The sequence below is a fragment of the Rousettus aegyptiacus genome, unplaced genomic scaffold (assembly GCF_014176215.1).
Source record: "Rousettus aegyptiacus isolate mRouAeg1 unplaced genomic scaffold, mRouAeg1.p scaffold_m13_p_7, whole genome shotgun sequence".
NCBI classification, from domain to species: domain Eukaryota; kingdom Metazoa; phylum Chordata; class Mammalia; order Chiroptera; family Pteropodidae; genus Rousettus; species Rousettus aegyptiacus.
This window is the reverse complement of record NW_023416310.1, coordinates 25,906,641-25,929,002: the sequence shown is the minus strand read 5'-3', so window position 1 is coordinate 25,929,002 and position 22,362 is coordinate 25,906,641. Positions and strand designations below refer to the sequence as shown.

The following is a 22,362-nucleotide window of genomic DNA, read 5'->3' as shown; positions in this document are numbered from 1 at the left end:
CATTTGTTAAGTTCATTATGAATCCTGTTAACTAAAACAAACCTGTCAACTAAAAGCAAACTCTGTTAACTAAAAACAAACTCATAAAGATAGTATGTGAAAGTTTCCTTTATCAAATACTTTGCAGAAATCAGGATACAGTGTGTTATGTATGATACTTGATCTGTCAGTTTGAGAAGTTACTGAGGATAGAAAAACTTTATTTTTGGAAAAACTATGCTGGTTTCTTTTGTTATTACGAAAATGAAGGTTTGTTGTATTCGAAATACAAAGACTGGGTTTAGTAGGTAAAAGTAACTTTAGACAATAGTAACTCTTCTTGAGCTCAAAAAATGTTTTTCAAAGCAAAAATCCTTAGACCAGTGGTTCTCAGCCTATGGCATCTTTGCTCCTCAGGGGACATTAAACAATGTTTGGGGAGAATTTTTTGGTTGTCACAACTTGGCAAGAGGAGGATGCTACTGGCATCTAGTGGGTAGAGGCCAGGGATGTGTTAAACATCCTACATACAGTGCACAGGACAGCAATACCCTACAGCAAAGAATTATGGCCCAAAATGTCAGTAGTGCTGAGATTCGGGAACCCTGCATTAGATAATGCCTTAAACTCTTCTTTCTGGCAGGACTACTGTTCTATTTAAAATGGTTGTAAAGAAGAAGAAAGAAATGCAAGTTATTGCATTGACCATTTGTCATCAGGACCTTGAAACTTTGAGATGTAAGTGATTTATAACCTTGTTTATTTCTTTTCTAGGTTGTAAACAGAGTATTCTTATTTTTGGGACTTCATACCTGAATGTTCAAACTCTTCCTATTTATTTTTTCCGTGGTCTTTATGTTCAGTTTTGGATGTAAATGGTTTTCTAAAAATTCTACCTCAGTCTAAATTCTGCCTGGTTTTTTTTGGTTTATAAATATTGAAATTTTGTAGAATGTATAACAAAAGCAAACTCATATCCATACATTGTTAAATTACTGAAGAAATTTTTTTGTGTATGTGTGTCTTGTAGCTCTGGCTGATGTGGAAGGGAAAAATCTAGCTTCTTTGCTGTTAAACTGTGTACAGCTCACTGATGGAGTATCACAAATTCGTTATGTTAAACAGGTAAGACAGAATCGACATTCATGGATGCATCTTGAAGATTATAATGCTATTATGGACATTTTAAATTAACTGATAACTTTTGGCTCCCAATTATCTAATACCAATGAATCATTGTAGAATAGGGTGGTTTTTTTTTTCTCTTTTCTGTTTATTGTATATCTTTCAATTCAAAATAACCATAGAAGCTATATTCAGGCTTCCACGCCTTTGGAGCTGTAAATAGATAGGATGAGATAATTGTACATACCTTTTCTTTGTAAAGATAAACTTTTAAAAGATTATTTCTATTAATCTGAATTTTCAAAACTTTTTAGCAGGCATATTAAAAAGTTAATTTAAAATATAAAGGCTGTCTTACTAGTGTTTCAGTATTAGGATTTACCAATTGAATTTGCATAATATTTTTTTAGAAAAGCAATTAAATGTATTGTTGGTTTTTCAATAGTGTTACAGAATTTCTGTATCTTAAGCCACTAACAAGTCTGTATTGGGTCCAGAGGGCAAAGTGGGAGTTGGGAGCATGCATTAAAAAGGTTAATAAATACTAAAATACATGTTTAAATCAATATCCCTAATAATTCAGCATGGAAAATATTTCACATTACAATTGAGAATTAAAAGATTATTTGAATCCATGTTACTTTGCTGTACTTGATATTAGAAAAAATTACTATGACTTTGAATTTTTTGAATTATAGATTGTGCCTTTACTGGAGAAGGCAGATAAAAATGGCACGTATGATCCTACTATTAGCAGTTGCTTGGATATTTTAGCAGGCATGTATCTTTCTTTGACTGTAAAGAATCCCTTGAAGAAAGTCTTGGCAAGGTAAGGAAAAAAGGGAAGGGAAGTTGAGCATTATAAATGTTCAGTTTGATGAAATGTAACCAATATTTAAAATTCTTTCCCTGGTTTGTTTTAGACTTGGTACTATTTGTTTATATACCAACATTACACTTTTATTTACTATAGTTTGATAATTTTTTGGTTTAATTATATGCTAGAGCAAGTGATCCCTTAGTGACTCTTTTTCAGAATATTTTGATTTTTAATTTTTTCTTCTAGAAAAACTTTAAAACTGTTTAGTTGAATTAAAAAAAAAAAGGCTACTGGTTTTGATTTAGATTGAAGTAAAAATTAAATTTAATTTAGCCATTCAGTAAATTTTTATTGACCACCTACTAAATGTCAAGTAATTTTCTAGGTATTGGGGATACAATGAATAACACAGTCTAGAATGGAGGTTACATGGTAATAGGAAGATAGAAAATACACAAAATAAACAAAATACGTAGAATTAGGTGGTATAAGTGCTACAGACAAAATTAAAGCAGAGAAGAGAGAAAGGGAGACCCAAGGATGAGGTGAGAGTTACACTTTAGAATATAGTGGTCACTTCAGGTATCTTTGCTCAAATGTCTTGAATAGGGTAATATTTGATATTGACCTGAAAAGGGTGAGGGAATGATTACTGGGTACATGTGAGGGAAAGTGTTTCAGATAGAGGAAATAGCAAGAGCAAAGGCTATGGCAATGTTGTTCGAACAGAGGAAGGGCATGTAACTAGAACTAAGCGAACAAAGATGAGGTCAGAGAGCTAATGGTAGGGCCAGATTGCACAGGATCGTTTAAGTCATCATAAGCACTTTAGCTATTACTTTGCCTGGGAGCGGCATTCTTGGATGATTTTAGGCAGAGGAATAACGTGGTGTTTTGGTAATGTCACTGACTGCTTTCTTGAGGATAGTCTGAAGTTATCAACTGGCTGTATTTTGAAGGTTTAGTTCAATATTTTTCATTCATAATGATTCTCCTCCTTCCCCACATATCTTGTACTATACGGTTTTCAGATTTTTAATATTTGGTTCTTTTTCTAGCTCACTAAATTGCCTACCAGAATTTTTTCTAACTGAGGCCATACAAAGTTTTACTTCTCGTCTTCAGGAAGAATTGAACACTACTGACCTATACTCTTATAGGAAAGTGATTGACAATATATCTTCCTGTATGGAGAACTTTAACTTAGGTAAGCCAGCTTTTTTCTAGTACTTTTTCTGGCTAACACCTGTTATTGCATCATTATTTTTAAATGATATTAATTTTGGTCCCAAAACTCCTTACTCGTGTTAATTTTTTTCCCCCACAGGTATAACAAGTGTTAATAATCTTCTTAAAAATGGTAAGTCATATTATTTTGTTTTATTCTAAGAGGTGACTGCTTGGGTGAGTCATTTTGGAACTGGTTCTTTTGAGTTTCTCGGCAGTTGGCAGCGTACTGCAGATAACTTAGATACATCATGCTCCTTTCTTTTAAGTTTCCGCTTCTATACTGTGGTATCATTTTAGTTAACAGTGATTTAAAATATTTTTTTGTGCTGAATTTCAAATTTACAGCTTTTAAAATTCTGGTTTGTCATTATATTCTTTTTGTTTCAGTGCTTCATTTTCTGCAGAGGAGTTTAATTGAAATCTCAGAAGAAAATAGGCAAGTGTTATATGTTTGTATGCTTGTGCATGTGTGTGTACACACTTGCAGTTGTGCATTGTCTTTGTACAAAGGAAATTTTTTAAAAGTTCCAGAATGTGCTCTTTTTCTGTTCCTCTCATTAATGTTAGACCTAATTATTTAAATTTATTTTTTAGAGGTTCAATACTTAATTTTTAAAAATCAGATAAGCTATTATGAGGATAGATGAGAACGGGAAGAACTCTTTTCTCTACCTGAGTGTCCCTTTTTCATAGCATCCTCTTATTTTATGGACGAAGTATGCTCTGTTATCTCTTTGAGGATATTAATGATAGGTTTTTTGTTTGTTTTCTTAAGGTTTTTTTTTTTAGCCTTTATATAATCTGTTTCTTCCCTAAGTTGCTTTTTCCCCATTTGCTGCTTTTTGTCACTGTATTTGTTGCTAGAAGCTTTCCTCAGAAGTTTAGTGATCCTTGGCCAAACACTCATATTTAAGAATGACGCGCTGAGAGTTGATTTGAATCTCTGTGCATATAGCCATGGTTGTTGCAGGTTTTATTATAGGCTAGTCTTGCTGGACTCTTTCTTTGGGGAAGTATTGTTGTCAGTATCTTTAGGTTTCTTTGTGTGCGTAGTGGATTCACCATGGGAGAATCTGCCAAACCATTGTTTTAATATTATGATTGCTGAGTGAGGTAAGAAAGCTGAAGTCTCAGCATTTGGCATTTATTTTGCATATTTTACCTAATTCTCCTGTTTGCAATATGGTATTGATGCCCTATCTGTACATGCTGTCTTCCCGTCCAGATGCCTACTGTTTTACCTTCTCTAGAAGTAAACTAGCTGTTTGCTGGCTGGGAGTGATCCAGAGTTTTTATTCTTTTTTAACAGACTGGTAGGCAGTCTTCCTGTTTTCAGCCCTGCATCTACCTCCATATCAAGGAGTACCTGGTTCCCACAATTTCTTAGCCTTTTGGGCCTGTGTATCATGTTGCTTCTAGGCTTGTTCTTTGGCTTAGTCACCTTTCTTGATTCTGTTAAGTCACTTATCACTCATCTATCTGCTTTGTAGCTTCTATAATTTTATTATTTCTTGTCTGTTTATTGTCCTTGTGTATTTATGTCTTTTTATGTTTTAAAACCCTAGGCTGTCGGTTTAGGGAGATTTGAGGGGAGAGCAAAAGTACTATCTATGTGGCATCTTTAACCCAAGGCCTCCTTTTGCCTTACCAGGAGGGAGCTCTTCCCCGTCTCCCTTTAGGCTCTTCTTTCTCTGCTCATCTCTTAAATGTGGTTTCTGTCCTTTTAATTTTATTTGTTCTGACTGCTTAATATCCACATCTCTGTACTTATGATTTACAGATTTTTCACTCCAACTTAGAGCTTTCTCCTGAGTGGTAGATTGGTATAGTCAGTTGCCTTCTGGACATCTTAACTTGGGTATGTTACAGGTGCCTCAAATTTAATGTGTCTAAAAAATTCACTGCCTTTTTATCCTTCCACACAGCCCCTGGTAACTTCCATTCAACCATCTGTCTCTTGGAATTTGCATATTCTAGATACCTCAAATAAGTGGAATATAATGTTTGTCCTCTGTGTGTCTGGCTTATTTCACTTACAGTATTTTAGAGGTTAATCCATATTTTAACATCTATCGGAATTTTATTCCTTTTTATGGCTGAATACTATTCCATTGTATGTATATATCACAGTTTGTTTATATGTTCATCTGTCAATGAATATTTGGGTTGTTTCTACTTTTGGCTAATGTGAATAATGTGGTTACAAACATTAATAGACAAAGATCTGTTTGAGTTCCTGTTTTCAATTCTTTTATACCTGGGAGTAGCATGCTAGATCATATGGTAATTCTGTTTAACTTTTTGAGGATCCCCCAAACTGTTTTCTCTGACTTATTTTTTAATATCATCACCCCGTGTCCTGTCATGTTGAGAATAGACTTAGAGGAGCAGGGATAGAATCTGGGAGACCAGTTAGGAGGCTGTTATACTAATCCAAAGGAGAAATCTGACTATACCAGTCTACCACTCAGGAGAGAGCTCTTCTGGATATATTTTTGAAGTAAGAACCAACAGGATGGGAAGAGGAGGAGAAGAGTCGAGGGTGATTACAGAGTTTTCATAGGACAGAGATCCCAGCAGGTGGTGCAGGTTTGGAGTTGAAGATAAGTTCACATAGTTTGAGATGTCTGTTAGACATGCCAGTGAAGATATTGAGTAGGAAGTTTCATATACAAGTCTGGAAAGAGAAGTCCGGGCTTGAAATAAGAATTTGAGAGTTGTCAGCCTATATATTTTAATTCAAAGCTTGTGAGCTAGATGATCAGCGTCAACGGATGGTATTAGATAGACAAAAGAAGAGGACTGAGTCATGCAGAGCTCTAATACAAAGATGTCAGGGAGAAGAGGATGAACTAGCCATGGTGTCTAAGAAGAAACGATGGTGAAGTAGGAGAAAATCGAGGAGAGCCTCGCATCTTGGAAGCCAGGTTAAGAAAGTGTGTGAAGGTCGAGGGAGTGTTCAAGTTTATAAATTGTGCCATTTATTTTTGATTTATTATTTTTACTTTAAAAAAGAGAAGTGAGCTTAGTCATTGGCCGAGAAGGAGGGAAATGTTAAGGTAAGTTAAGAATACTGAAACTTTCCAATAAATGCCTGCATAATTGTAATGCTTATGGGAATAGAAGAAATATGCATAAATGTGTACTATAATCTAAAATAGATTTTGACTCTTTTATTTGGGAATATGTTATTTTGGAGAGGGATAGAAATGTTGACATTTTTCTTTGACTTTTTTAATGTCTTTTCTTCACTGTAGAAAATTTGCTGGAAATCATATTGTTCAAACACAGCTGATGAATGACTTGTTGGTAGGCATGAGAGTTTCTGTAATGTTAGTACAGAAAGCACAAGGCCTCCAGAGAATTCATTTGGAGATTTCCAGTTCTCCCACATGGCAGAGTATGTGTGGACTTCTGAGTATTTTCACCAAGTTTTTAAGTGGTGGTAAGTGTAAAAACATGAAAATGATGATTGTCATTGTCACTCTGGTTTTGCTGAAAATGCTATGAAATGTATGATACTTAACTGAGATGTAGAACTTCTCCTTCTCCACCCCCTGAAAGTGGGGAATGGCCCTGGATTACAAAGTTAATGCTTTTTCTTTTAAGCGTACTAATTCTGTGATGGATAATGTTGAAGGATTTTTCTAAATATGCATGTTTATTTTCTACAAAGAACAGTAACTGACTCTGATTTTGCTAGGCCAATGGCAAATAGTATCTCAACTAGTGGAAGCCCTAGCTAAATTGTCCAATTAGTCTTTCTCCTCCCCTCTCCTTCCCCTCCCCTCCCCTTCCCTCCCCTCCTACCCCCCTCCCTTCCCTTCCCCTCTCTTTTTTTTCTTTTTCTTTTTGCCTTAGGGGATCATATAGATATTAAAAGAAAAGTGGAGTTACGCATTAAGACATAATTTACAGATATCTTTTCTGAGGATTTGCTTTTTAAAATAGGAATTTGGTCTACGGCCATGCCACCCTGAACATGCCTGATTTTGTCTGATCTCAGAAGCTAAGCAGGGTTGGGCCTGGTTAGTATATGGATGGGAGACCACCTAGGAAGACCAGGTGCTGTAAGCGTAAAAAATGAAAAGGAATTGTAATCTGACAAGATCCTAACAATCTGTGAGGTCAACCAAGGGTTACCTTGCCTAAAAAAAATAAAGAGTAAATAAATAATTTAAAAAAATAAGGGGAATTTGGTAAATTTAAGACTAAATGGTAAATGAATGCAGAGAAGACATGGTTTAAATATTAAGCAACCTCTTTTCTGAAAAGTCGATGGTACCTAATCAATGCTGTTCTTCTCTAGAATTTCAAAGCTGCATGTATCAGTAAAATGTTTAGATGCAAACCCAGAAAACCAAACTTCAGGGTATTAAGTAAATGTACCTCCCCTCCTCCCCACATAAGAATTTCAGAGCCAGGTGATCTAGAACTACTGTAGACAGTCTAGGACCAACACATTTCTGCCTTTCTGCTCTGCTTTCTTAAGCATGTAGGCTTTCACTCGTGTTTGTTGCCTCATGGTTGGGGAAGAACAGCATTGATTAGGTACCATCAACTTTTCGGAAAAGAGGTTGCTTGATATTTAAACCATGTCTGTTCAAGTCAGAAAGGAGGACCAGTGTCATCTTTACTTTTAATCAGAGAAATCAAAAGTACCTGAGAGATTTCTGCTTACATCCCATTGGCCCGAACCCTCATATGGCTATCTTTAGTTGCAAGGAAGATTGAGGAAGCAATTATCCTTCCTTTGGCTGGGCACATGGATGTCCCTATCAAAGTCATAGTTCTATGAGCATTGATAAAGGACAGAAAGGATATGTATTAGGTAATTTGTAGTAGACATTTATAATTCCTATGACAGGTTAAATAATTTATCATATTATTTTGCCTACTTTCTGACAAACCAGAGGCTGGCTAATAGAGGGAAAACAGAAAGAAGATAGCAAGTCAAGATTGCCAACGATAGCAGAGTTTGTAATTAGCACCAGTGTGGGCTTTTCACAGAAGCCTTGAAATCACTTCCAGAAAAAGTAATGTATGTGGGAGATTTGGGATGCAGAGGCATCAGCAGAGGGACGGGAATAGGCGATGTTGCTGCTAAATGTGCTGGGAGGCTACAGATGGCGAGGAAGAAAGAGTGGATGTTAGAGGGGAGAGGAAGGAATCACATTTATTGAGTATTTATGTACTCGGCAGAAAAGCATTTATGTTCATTATTCATTTAACCTCACAACAACTCTGTCAAAAATGGCAGGTTTCTCATTTTACCGAAGAGACAGCTGAGTCCCTGGGAGGTTAAATAACTTGCCCAAGAACCACCTAGGAAGTGGTCAAACTAGAAACTGTATGCAGAACTGTCTGACCCTGCAACATCTGCTCTTTCCCCTATGCCAGAATATCCATCATCGTTTAAGATATGCTTTTTTTTTTTTTTTTTTTGCCTAACAGATGATCTCTTACAGACAATTCAGAGTACATCTGGATTAGCTGTTATTCTTTTTATTAAAGCTATGTTTCATCCACCTGAAAAGATTCCTGATTTGGTGAGTACACCTCTTTTTCAGAATTGTACTTTGTTGATAGTTCGACATGTTTTGAAAATATTTTTAAAGAAGTGAATTAAAAAATTTTTTTGCATAGTCCGAATCTTTCTAATGACTTTTTATCATATATAATGAGACAGTTCCCAAAATTCAAATGAAATAGAAAGAAGATATTAGTCACCTATAAATTCATCTCAGAGATAATCATTATCAATAATTTTTGGTATATCCTTCTAGTTATTTTTGAATGCCGTTTATTCAGTTCCATCTCTCATTATCATAACAGATATTTGTAATATTAAATTTACACAGAGATTAACATACAGATGTATACAGCAGTAACTTTTTCATAAACTTTTTTTTAAGAAAAACTCAAATACTGTACTTTAGACAGGAAGCATACTAGACTTAATTGTTCAATGAATTTGATTATATGGAAAGTATAATTTGGGCCACAATCTTTGTATTTCCTTCTAGCAGTTTTTTTCCTAACTATATTATCTAGAAACTTATTTTAGCTCTTTGTCTGACTTTATGCAAATTATATGTATACTATTCTCTGACATCACACAAAGTAATATCATTGGATAAAATTAAAAATTTTATTTCTAAATCACCTCTTAAAAGCATTAATTAAGCTCATCCACCTGCAGGTGGCGATGTGTTGTGCTCTTCCAGTACATTCAAACCAGCCAAATGGTATATGTACTTAGATGTGTTGTTTCCTTTTGTTATACTAATTTTAACACTTGTGGCTTTTTCATCTTTAGATTCAATTATTTTTCTTAGGATGTTTCAGGAGAAAGAATTTTGGGTTTATATTTTGGAATATCTTTGAAAAGTTTAAGATGGCTTTATAAATATTAGCTCTATTATATTTTCAGATTAGCAGTTTACTTCTTCGTTCAGTGGACTGCACGTGCATCCCAGAATGGTTTTTGAACTGCTGTAGGAGCCTTTGTTGTGCTGATGTCTCCGAGTCAGCTCTCTTATTCCTGTGTCAGGGGACACTTACCATGTTGGACTGGCAGAATGGGAGGATGGGCCCGAGTGGGGAGGCCCTGCTCTTGGATACTGTGCACGTTTTGTTCACCTTGAGTTCAAAGTGAGTTTCAATGCTGCCAGTCTCATATTTTGTTTTGCTTGTCAGATATTTAAAATATGACAACCAAGCCAGTATACTTAGTAGTTAAATGAAAAGTGGTTAGGATAATCCTAAATTAAAAGGGAGTTATGTGTGGGAATGAAGTGGCTGTGACAGTAGAGTAAGAAAAAATGGGATGATGGGAGAGAGTTATAGAAATCGTTGGTGGAAGTTAACCTATAGTGAACATGTCTAAAGTTAATTTTAACATTGTCTCCGATGCTAGCATTTAAGAAAAAAACTAAAGATTTCTATAAGTATAGTACTTTGGAGTTTATGAACAGCATCATAGGTAGTGCAATGTGATCCTTACCTGTCTAATAGCTAGGATATTAAATCTAATCTGTCAAATGGGTAAAGTGAAACTTAGAAAAGTAAATACTTTAACCTAAGAGCTTATTGCTAATAAACAACCAAGCCAGAATTGTAATTAGGTTTTTTGACTTCATTGTGTTGTATTTTTTGGGGTATTTTTGTGTTTTTGCTATAATGCCTGAAAGTGATCACATGCTTAAAATGTCAGACTATAGATACAGCTTGATAATAATGAACATGTACATAAAGGAAGAAAACTATAATGCTCTAAAATAAATTTTACATGTTTTTCTGTTTATATATATTTTAAAACTGCACATATTTTTAAATTGTGCATATCTTAAAAATTTATTCTTCATTGTGTTGTTTTATAACAGATTAATTGAGATATAATTTACAGGGTTTTCCTCAACCCTAGCCCCTCAGTATGTTTTAAAATCCTTATGAAACCAACATCACAATCAAAATAATGAACATTTCCATCACTCCCTAAAAGTTTCCTTGTGTCCTTTTTTAGATTATATTTTTTAAGGTGAATAGATTCACATACAAATTTGATATCTATTTTGGCCTGTTTATAAATTTTTGTTGTAAATTTGATAATGATTGAATTTTCCGATCATTCTGTATGTTTTATATTTTTCAAGTTTAAATTATTATAAAATGAAATTTCTTTCCCTAGTTACTATATAATATGGTTCATTTTTCTTCAGGATCAAGGAATCAACTCTGGAAATGTTTCTGTCTAGAATTTTGGCATCTTGGACTAATTCAGCCATATATGTCCTGCAATCAAGTTCCTCAAGCCTAAAGGACAATCTGAATGGGAATTCAAGCATAGTTAGAAAACTTTTGGAATATGTCTATACCCATTGGGAACATCCATTGGATGCTTTGAGACACCAAACTAAAATCATATTCAAAAATATTCTCCAAATACACCAGCTCACTGTAGGAGAGTCAAGTTTAGAAGAGACAAATTTGGCTGCTGATCGTTTCATTTTTGAACTGACTGAGAGTCTTCTGCGATTAGAATGGCATATTAAAGGAAAATACATATGCCTTGGCTGTTTAGTAGATTGCATAGGAGTTAAACATATTCTGGCATTAGCTAAAACTATTCCATCGGAAATCTTAGAAGTGATGGGGGACCAGTCACTAGTACCTTATGCAAGTGACCTCTTAGAAACCATGTTTAAAAATCATAAAAGTCATTTGAAAGCTCAGGCTGTGGACGGTACTTGGATTGATGAGTGGCATGAGACCTGGGTTTCTCCTCTCCTTTACATACTGTGTGAAGGAACTCTGGATCAAAAATCTTATGTGATTGATTATTATTTGCCAAAATTATTGAATTGCAACCCTGAAAGCTTAAGCTACATGGTACAGATTCTTCAGGCTTCTGCTGATGCTAAAACTGGTAAGAAAATGAGTTTTTGTTTTCATAAATTTTAGTTAGGATGTTTAAGTGTAGTTACCCCGGTAGATGTTGACCATATTGAAATTTACATATTATCACTTCTATAAATAGTAAAGGAGGATATTAATGATAGAGATTTTAAGGTGAAGCGAATATCCTTGTACATAGCTGAATAGGGTTTTTTGGCTGAAGTCATTTCTACATGCTAAGAATTGATTCCAGTTGTGATTATGAGGTTTCTTTTATGACAGTAGTCCCCCCTTATCTGTGGAGGGTACATTTAAAGGCTCCCAGTGGATAGTACTGAACCCTATATATGCTATATTTTTTCCTATGTATACATACCTATGATAAGGTTTAACTTACAAATTATGCAATTTCACAGATAGAAGGGTTGTTTTTACTGTAAATCTTAGCAACCTCGGCATAGATTCGTCTTTTTGTTTCCTTATTAAGTCTAGAACTTTTACCTTTTCATTTAAAGGAAGCACTTTATGGCTTCTCTTTGGTACATCCAAATTGCCAGCATTGCTACTCCTGTACTCTGGGCTCATTATTAGGTAAAATAAGGGTTACTTGAACAAGCACTGAGGTACAGTAACAGTCCATCTGCTAATTGAGAGGGTTGCTGAGTGACTACTAATGGGCAGGGAGCATCTAGGGACCTCAACAGTGTGGAGACCCTGGAGAAAAGGGACAATTCATGACCCAGGCAGGACAGAAAGGGATAGCGAGAGATTTTGTCATGGTACTCAGAACCGGTGCACGATTTAAAACTTAGGAATTGTTTATTTTTGGAATGTTCCATTTAATATTTTCAGATCATGGTTGACTATAGGTAACTGAAATTATGGAAAGGGAAACTGGATAAGGTGAAACTACTGTACTAGGTTTTAATTAATTTTACCGAGTTTTTATTTGTTACTTGGTTGTTAGAATGGAGTAAAAGTTTGTGTGTTTTGTATAACTTGCTTATTGAAGTGATTGAAACAGTAATTAAAAACTGTTTTAGGCAAAGTTAAAGACAGGTAAATTGTTAGTAACAAGTTTTTGCCTCTAGAGAAGATACAGAAAATTTAGAGGCAAGACGTCAAGAAACAGCTGTCAGAAGTTATTTAGAATAGGGGTAAATATTCTCTTGAAACTCAGTAACCCTGAAGGAATCACTGCATTAAAGCATAGTTCAGTAATATAGAAAATTATGACCCTGACTCATCATGAAAATCTTAAAATTATTATACTCTGTTTAACAAAGCAGGAATATGATGTCCTGAATCACATTTTAAGAATTTTTCCAACTAAAATAGTTTAAAACTTTCAATATTTCAAAGAGTGACCATGAGATAACAGAAAAATTTGATTCCTGTACAAAAAAATGAGCCATTATTTATAATTTTTAATAATTGCTCTTGCCTTTTGACAAGGCATCTGAAGTTCAGGATTCATGAATCTGTACTGAAGTAAGGCAGAAGTAAGACATTTATTTATATCATGATGCTCTGTGAGCCAGAGCTTTCTGTCCCCTTAGTAATGGCTGATGCCGTAGCCACTAAAATCATCATGTCCTTTGTGGTCCTCCTTTTATCTTCTTTACGAGAGAGAAGCAATAACTCTAGAATATGCAGAGAGATTCAGTGTGTTCATTTTTAGAGAAGTAATGGTCTTCAGCCACCGGAGTGTTTTTCCTATTTTTGGCTGAAAATCATTTTAATTATTTTTATTGTTTTAAATAGTTCTGCACATGATTTTTTTTTTTTTCTGATTCACTTCCTAATTTGTTTTCTGTCAAGGAAAAAGTAAAAATATTAGCCAAAAATTATTTCTTTAAGTTAACAGTAGAGGATTAGTCTTACTTGAAATTACTGATACTAGAACTGTTAAATCTTTTAAATGATGATGATTTTATAATAGGAACTTTAACTCATGTTAGAATTTCATTTAAAATATGATTTCTATTTCTTAAAATATAATATTAATTATAAACATGAATATTGTGATAGTTGTTACATAGCACAGTAGTGGTCTTTGTTATTGTGCTTTTGAGACAAGAGTAATCTTTTCCATCTTTAGGGTCTTATAGTAGTAGAGGGGCTCTGGGAGCATTGATGGCATGTCTACGAACAGCTAGAGCTCATGGACATCTTCAGTCTGCAACTGATGCCTGGAAGAATCTTGTGTCTAGTGCAAGAATAAAGCAGGGCTTAATTCATCAACACTGCCAAGTAAGTAAACAGAGAAGCTGGGAATTCATGTATGTAGTAGATTCCCAACTTATCTATTCATTTTGCAATCTGATGATAGAGGCCCCTACCTTATGCCCAGCACTTTTTTAAGGGGTCCATAATGAGTGTGAATAAAAGGTGAAAAGTGTAGACCTTGTGCTCAGGCTTCTTAAAGTTTATTTGAGAGAATAAGAAAATCTACATAAAACGACTGGAAACTCTTAGGAGAGAATACAGCTACAAGTGTCTCTTTATCCATAGGGACTTGGGAGGCTGGGGAGAAGAGACTGATCAGAGTAGTGGTGGTTGATTAGGAAAGTGATAAATGTGATTAGAGGAGAGGAAGCATTGGAGCAGCCCAGAAAATAGAAGAGCATAAATAGATAAGGTCTGGAGAATGATTAAGGACATTATTTATCTGCAGTGGAGTATTTCATCCTTTTTAGGGAGGCTTCCAATGCTAGGCTGAAGGCCAAATTTTATTCTATTGGTAACTGAGAATTAGAGCCATTCTGCCTTCATTAAGGAAGTGATATTAATGGAAACAGAGATTAGTTTGCCTTATGGACACAAAAAGAAACCAGGAGACCAATTACATGTGCGTGACAGCAATCTTAGTGAGGTGATGAGGCGCTGGGGTAAAGTGGTAACTGAGAAAAAAGAAAAAGTTTGAAGTTGACCGTTACTGTGGAATAAGAATCCTTACAGTTGTTAACTTTTATGAATATCCAATTTACATGTTTGATAAAATAGTTTTATAAGAAGTAATCACAGGACCTTTGGGATAATGGAGCTTTATGAAGGACATATGGGTCAACTGAGGTTTACTGTTTTTTTTCCTTTGATAGCCTACATAAATAATTAAACATGTCAAATAGGTTAGACTTCAATTACTTCATTGAAAAATTAACACTTTATTACTTGATGTGTTTTAGGTACGGATAGATACATTAGGCTTGCTTTGTGAAAGTAATCGAAGCACAGAAATCGTTTCTACAGAAGAAATGGAGTGGATTCAATTCTTTATCGCATACAATCTTAACAGCCAGTCTCCAGGAGTTCGGCAACAGATTTGTTCTCTTCTTAAAAAGGTAGAATTTCTCATCAGAAAGTATGGGAAAAGTGGTGAACTTTGCTCTGAAAATCATTTATAAAAAGAGCCCAGATTTTGGGAGAGTGTGAGAATAATAGCCATGGGTTGAACTACCACATCTCTTCATGATCCTTTTGTGAGCTAGTCCATGATTCCATAAAGTTTATATCTGAGAGTGAAGTCTTTTCATTTTGGTGTAATAAATCGAACTGGAGCTCTTTTTTTTTTTTAAAAAAAAGGAAAGAAATTTAGTGATGGGTTTTCAGAGTGTAAGTTATTTTAAGAAAATTTGGTGAAGAGGAGGAAGGATGTCTTTGTATTTTTATAGTGTCTTCAAGTGCCTCATGAAACAGTCATTATTGAATTACTCAACTTCAATTAATCATATGACACATTTATGGGTGAAGAATTGATAGAGTATAGAAGTGAGTATATCATCTTTAGATTCATACCAACTTAAAGGAAGTAGAACTCTGGTTTAATGACTTGTTTTCTGGTTTGCAGTAATATTTTATTTTTGGTTCTAAAAATATAAATGTTAATTTTCTGTCAAAAAGAAACACTAAATATTAAGTTTTAAACCCTTACTCTCAGTTGCCTGAAGTTTTAGTCTAAGGAATTTAAAAAGTTCTTCCTTTGCCTTGTAGGCTGACATTTAAGGTTAACGTGGTTCACATATGCTTCATTTTTCTTCTTCTCAAAAGTTGTTTTGTAGGATACAGGAAAGTTCTCAGGTACTTTTTAAACTGGAGCAAAGTAAATCCAAACATGAACCAGAAAATGAGTTAACCAGACAACACCCATCTGTTTCTTTGCAGCAATATAAGGTAGGTGATATATTTCTAAACATGTAGAGTTTTAAGAAACCTAAAACAATTATGAATAAGCGTTAAAGGGAAATAAATAAAAGTCTCTTAGCGAGTAGTGTTTCTGTGCTCTTTTTCTTTGAGTTGGGTTTTACCTATTCCTTCTGGTGCTTTGGTACTTCACTCGAGGTAGCCCGAATTGTGGAACCAGTGCTGGAATGGAGGTCTATTACAGAATAACATTAATCAGTTAGCCTCAATAATTTACAGCTTATGTGGGCCAGATGAATTTAGTACTCTAATAAAAAGGTAATTGCCAGCCCTGAACTTCTCCACTCCTCCCCAGGGTAGAAGACGGCTATGTCTGGGCTTACTTCCTCTGTAGAGTGACATGACTTACAGTGGCTTAATGTTATTGACTCCTTGCATGTGGTCGAGCTATAGAGGTTCCTGTCTATTCCATTTTGGAATGCACTTGGAGAGTAAGGCTGGCTTTTGGGAAACTGTGTCAATAGAATGGTTAGAACCCCAGATACATTAGTCCCAATCTGGGCCTAAAGTCAGTTTGATGACCTTCAGTTTCTGTCCAGGAGAACAGAATGAGCTTTTCACTGGTTTCTTACTCCAAATCTATCCGCTCAAAAGCACCCTTATTTTCTTGTAAGATCCGAAAGGGAGGACAGAGCTCATCTATTTTATTTCACTTAGGGAAACAAGTATAAGTTAATGATACATTGGAGTCATAATATATTCACTACCTACTTTAAACTGTATGGATGGACCTTTAAGGATATAGATTTAGTCCTAATTCTGCCACTGTCTAGTTGGCTTAGTTTATGAGTCTTTTCAATTATAAGTGGGATTAATAACCTCTGAAAGGTTGATTTTGAGGATTAAACAAGAAAGCTCTTTGTAAACTCTAAATCACTTGTAAAAAGCCATGCTGGGTGTTATTAAAATTGACTAGAGTGTGTATTGAGCATTTATTGTGTGTAGAACAGTTATTTTTTAGCCTTTCTTAGATCATCGTTAGCTGATTTAGAAAACAAATCTCTCGCTGCTTTTTTGCAAGGGGTAAAATGGCTTTTGTCTGAATTGGGTACTTAGAAACACAAAACCTCTTTCGTGGATTGACATTCTGAATTGTCATGTGTGCATGATTCCTTAGTTTGTGCTTATGGATATATATTTTTTGAAAACTAATCCTTTAGAGTTCTAATCTATTGAGTCAGTCTTATGGTTCTTATATTTTCTCCCAGCTGTAGTCACATGTGGCTTCTGGAGGTTGTGACTTTGGCACTCTGTTATCAACATTACTGTAACAGTGAGTGTCACGCACAGTGTGGTGGGCTCAACGCCAGTTGCAGACTAGGGGCCAGGAAAGAAGAGGAGGCTATTTGGAAAGATATCTTTTGAAGTCCAATGAAAGAGATTATTTCATACCTAAACAACTGATATTAATAGCTAGAGTACTTTTTAAATTTACAAAATGTTCTCATTTAACCCTTAATAACAAGGTTATGAGATAGACACAATTATCTCCACTTAACAGTGAGAAGACCGAAGCCTGGAAAAGTTAAGTAACCTGCCCCAAATCTCTCAGGTAGTAAATGGTAGATCCAGATCTGCTCTTGACTCCAAAATCTGAATAGTTTTTTCCTTAGTACCAGCTTAAGTGAAGGCCAGCCTGAATATAAGAAAGTACAGTGAGAATTTGGGGAATGGTGAATTCAATGGGGTGAATGACATATAAGATACTTGGGGGAACAGAGGAAGTGAGTAATAGGAAAGGAGTTAGAAAATCAAATTGGGGGTGGGTAGTAGAGTTTTGAATGCTAGGCCAAGGTATTTGGAAGCCTCGTGAGGAGCCGTTAAAAGTGACTAGAGCATATATTGAGCCCCTTTTGTGTGCGTAGGACAGTGTACTCAGGACTAGGGATCCTGCCTTTATGGTGGTTATAGTATGGTTGAAGGAAAGAACTGTTATCTAAAAATATGTGATACTACAATTAGGATAAAATCATTCTTCAAGGATAAACTTGTTGTCCTTTAATGTGACTATTATACTACTTATTTATAATTAAAACTAGTTTAAATAGGATATTTTCAACAGCTATCCTATTCCTTTGAAATCCAACAGAATAAATAAAGTAATAAACTCTTACTTAGGTCCTGTAAGAGCCTACAGGATAAATCCTCACAGTTGTATGCCCTTGACCAAAGATATGAATCCAGGGATCCAATACAGAATCAGTTGAGACTAGGGCTGCTTATATGCTTCTCGGTTACCAATAAATGTTGTCAGGGCATAGTGGTATACGAGATGAATGAGTATCACAACTTTTCTTTATAATTTTTCTCTTTGATCTTACACAGAAATAAAAATATAATAATGATGATTGTTTTTTAATTTGAGAAGACTATCCTAGATAAAGTATTTTCTACTTTGCTTTTTTTTTTCAAATTACATTTTACTAAAAGTTTTCATTTTTTATCATTTGTATAAGTAGCATGGTAGAGCAGGATTCTCAAAGAGGCAGCTAGAAGACAATGGAACAGTTGGATTTTTTAATGAATTATATATCATTATAGCCAAATTTATTAAGTATTACATTTACCAGATTTATCATGTAGTATATATTGGATATTTCTCTTGGTCATTTTAAAACTTAAAAAGTATACATACCTTTGATGCCTGAATGCCTCTGATGAAGAAAATCAGTATTCATACATCTTTAGCACAAGTCAGGGCAGAACAGATTTTTTTTTCACTAAGAATGTGTTTTTTCTTGTGTGGAGTATGATGGGAATTGTACTTCTTGTTGAGTCTACCAAGGTGGGGTTCATTAAAGTTACGACATTACTCATGGTCAAAGGTGCTAATCAAAATTGTGAAGGGAGTGAACAACTAATATTGTTTAAAAAAAATCTTTTCTCTCTTAATTAAAAGCAAAACAACCCCAATCTTAAAGGTAACACTTTGAAGAAAGACTATTGTGAGTTCACTCAGTTATACTTATGGTAATTTTTGTTTGTTTGTTTGTTTTTTGTTTTTTTTAGAATTTCATGTCATCCATTTGCAACAGTCTTTTTGAAGCATTGTTTCCTGGCTCTTCCTACCCAACTAGATTTTCAGCTTTAACCATTTTAGGCTCAATAGCTGAAGTTTTTCCTGTCCCAGAAGGTAAGTTTACAATAATATTTGGGGAAAGTATTTTTTTCCCTTGCAAAACACATACTTTTTCAGCATTTTGTTTTACTTGAAGTTCAAGTTTTGTTGACTTTTTAGGTTCTTATGGGAGGTTTTCACTATGTAATTTTTATTTGGACATAATTAAATTTGTCAATAAGGGAAAGAAACTGTTTCAGTTATCATTACTTGCCAGCCCCAAACTACAATTTTCATGGACTGTGCTTATTATGAGAAGAGTTGCTGCTCTTATCCTGCCCCAATTTATATGTTGCTGTTTTAATACAGTGTGCCCAATCTGTTCTTTAAGTTTAAAAATTAAAAAGTTTCTCTTATGTATAACATTTCTCACTGAATCTTTGTGGTTAAGATGTGGTTTCCCTTTACATGCTATGCTGTTTCCTAAGTCTCAATCTGGTTTCAGAAAGACTATATGAGGCTATCATTTCCAGGCATTCTGATTTAATGATGCCCTTTGTGTGGAGTACTCAAAGAGGCCGAATTTAAGTTCCCTTTGAGGGTTTTTTTTTTTCCCGTTTTAACAAGGAATGATTCTTTTTATCTCCATATGTAAGTTTACATGTGTTTTAATTTGATTTTTGGTTTGTGCTCAGTCTTCCTTGACTATGGTCAAACGGAAAAATATCCTGCTCAGCTGCTCTTTCAGAAGGAACGGCCATTTTTAAATTTTTAGGCAAAGTATAATTTTTTGGTGGGGAAGAGAGTTATTTGATATTAATATAGGCTTGCTTCATTTGAAGAAAACCATTTTTTCAATCATTGTTTGATAAAATTCATATCAACAGCAAAGTTTCAAGAGTAATTCAGTGCACAGCCATGTGCCTTCTATCTAGATTCATCAGTTATTTATGTTTTGCCACACAGTAAGTCCTCACTTAATGATGTCAATGGGTTCTTGGAAACTGGGACTTTAAGTGAAACGACATATAATGAATGAAACCAGTTTTACCACAGACTAATTGATATAAACAACAGTTAAGTTCCTACAGCATATTTTTGATCACAGAAACATCACCAAACTTCTAAATAAAGACCTGCCAACACTTCTACTATTAAACATTGAAATAAATATGAGCTATACATACATTTAAGAAAGATTAATAAAAACAAGTAAGATAATTCTTTTCCAACCTATTTTTTCTAGTTCAGGGTTGAGGGTGTCTTGAGCCCTTCCCTACATCTCAGGGCACAAAGTGAAACCGACCCTGACAGGATACCTTTCCATTGCAGGGCGCATTCATGCACACTTATTCAGGCTGGGACAATTTAGACATAACAATTCACCAGACATGCACATCTTTAGGATGTGGGAAGAAATTGGAGTAACTGGAGAAAAACCATGCAGATATGAGGAGAACATGCAAGCTCCACACAGTGGCCCTGGCCAGGGATCGAATTATTTTTCCCCTCATCAATGTTATAATGAAGGGATATTGAACGTAATGAAGTTATTCAAGAACCCACTGTATTTACTATGTCTCTCTCTCATTAATTTTATAACCATAACACAGTGATCATATTCAGGAAATTTAATGTTGATACAATGCTATTATCTAATATATAATCCATATTCAAATTTTGCCATTTGTTTCAGTAAATGGCCTTTTTTGAAAACAAATTTTCTCTTGATCCAGGAACCAATTCAGTATCACACATTGCATTTTTGTTATGTCTCGTTAGCCTCCTTTAATGTGGAAAGTACCTTATTTTATGATATTAATATTTTTTAAAAATGTATTTTAGTTTCACTTTGTCTTATTGTTTCCTCATGATTTGATTAAGATCATGCATTTTTGTTAGGAATATTGCATAGGCGATATGGTGTTTTTCTCAGGATGCCATATCAGGATGTACATGATGATGGCTTGTCCCATTATTCATGATGATAAATTTGATCACCTGATTAAGGTAGGTGTAGTAGGCCAAAAAATGACCTCCAGAGATATTCACATCAGATCCTTAGAACCCATGAATGTGAACCATACTTAGAAAAAGAGTCTTTACAGATATGATTAAGTTATATATCCTAAAATGAGATAATCTTAGATTATCTGTATGGATAAATGCCATCACAAGTGTCATTATGAGAGGCAAAGGGAGATGTGACACATAGAAGAGAAATCACTGTGACACTAGAGATCGGAGTGATATGGCTGTAGGCCTTGGAATCCTGGCAGCTACCAGAAGCTGAAAGAGACAAGGAACAATTCTCCATTTGAGCCCTGACAGAGTACGGCCCTCACAACAGTTTGATTTTGGACTTCAGGCTTCCAGGACTGTGAGAGAATAGATTTCTGTGGTTTTAAGATACCAAGTTTGTGGTAATTTGTTACAATTCTCATCAGTTTAGAAGATTTCAAAGACACGACAACTAAACTTAGGCATTAAAGTGTCAACCTGAGAGTGATTGATTATCCGTTTTATTCATTTAACGAAATGTTTTCTGTACATTTAATGTAGTTATAGTTGCACCTCAGCATAGGGGAAATATACTAGTAATTTTTCAATTGAGAGAGTAGTTTAATATATTTAAACGTATTTTAAAAGTGAAAAACCTGAGTCATCTTCCTAATGAATGAGTTGCATAAAATTGGGCAGTGACTGATGTCACAGTAATTATGTTAATTAAACAACTGGGAAGTAAGGCAAATGGTGCAAGCTGTACTATACCCATTAACCTTAAAGGAGGCTGATGAGGCAAGATCTTGAAATACAGCATGGGAAATGTATATTCATTCTATCTTTGTCTCAAGAACTTTATTGTGGGTTTTTATTTAATAAAAGGACTGTGATTTGGGATTAATCAAAATGGTTTCTACATTTCCTCAAGAATGTCTTAGTTCAAGAAGAATAAACCACATGCAAGGATAAGCAGTGTACAAATCAAAGTGCTTTCCGTTTTTGAGCTTAGATTTTAGTGAAGCAAGTAATACATAGAATTTCAAATGGAGATAAGTACTATGAAAAAATATTTCAAGAGGAGAAGGAGAGGGAGATACAGAGTACCTGAGAAAATGGGAAGTGCTAGGTCTTCCATACAGTGGTGTCAGAGAAGGCTTCACATTTGAGCAGAGCTCTTAAACTACTAGTAGGTAAAGAAGAAATCACTAGGGAAATTAGAAAATACTTTGAGAGAAATGAAAACAAAAACATAACATACCAAAACTTATAGGATGAAGCAAAAAAAAAAAAAAATGCTCATAGGGAGATTTATACTTGTATATGCCTACATTAAAAAAAAAAAAAACAACTCTCAAATCAATAACCTAACTTTATACCTCAAGGAATTAGAAAAAGGAGAGCAAACTTTACCCAAAGCTAGTAGAAGGAAGGAAATAATAAAGATTTAGAACTAAGATAAATGGAGAATAGGAAAACAATACCGAGAATGAAACTGAAAGTTGTTTTTTTAAAGAAAATCAACAAAATTGACCATGTTTTGGCTATA

General features: G+C 34.6%; 1 protein-coding gene and 1 pseudogene across 5 annotated transcripts in view; both read left to right on the top strand.

The window, feature by feature from the left end:
- The window catches only part of THADA (THADA armadillo repeat containing), a 278,522-nt gene that overhangs the window by 2,532 nt on the left and 253,628 nt on the right, over window positions 1-22,362 (top strand). For 4 of the 5 annotated variants that reach the window (XM_036224851.1, XM_036224852.1, XM_036224853.1 and 1 more), the window contains exons 2-15: window positions 623-717; window positions 1,010-1,104; window positions 1,803-1,933; window positions 2,983-3,131; window positions 3,252-3,284; window positions 3,542-3,590; window positions 6,412-6,599; window positions 8,609-8,703; window positions 9,588-9,808; window positions 10,876-11,582; window positions 13,653-13,804; window positions 14,740-14,895; window positions 15,602-15,724; window positions 18,764-18,887. In XM_036224851.1, the coding sequence (XP_036080744.1) occupies window positions 642-717; window positions 1,010-1,104; window positions 1,803-1,933; window positions 2,983-3,131; window positions 3,252-3,284; window positions 3,542-3,590; window positions 6,412-6,599; window positions 8,609-8,703; window positions 9,588-9,808; window positions 10,876-11,582; window positions 13,653-13,804; window positions 14,740-14,895; window positions 15,602-15,724; window positions 18,764-18,887 (2,299 nt within the window). In that variant the 5' untranslated portion in view covers window positions 623-641. Of the gene's footprint in view, window positions 1-622; window positions 718-1,009; window positions 1,105-1,802; window positions 1,934-2,982; window positions 3,132-3,251; window positions 3,285-3,541; window positions 3,591-6,411; window positions 6,600-8,608; window positions 8,704-9,587; window positions 9,809-10,875; window positions 11,583-13,652; window positions 13,805-14,739; window positions 14,896-15,601; window positions 15,725-18,763; window positions 18,888-22,362 lie in introns of those variants that run through there. The other variant, XM_036224854.1, reaches the window with a different exon arrangement.
- Window positions 7,113-7,231, top strand: LOC118605919 (annotated as a pseudogene).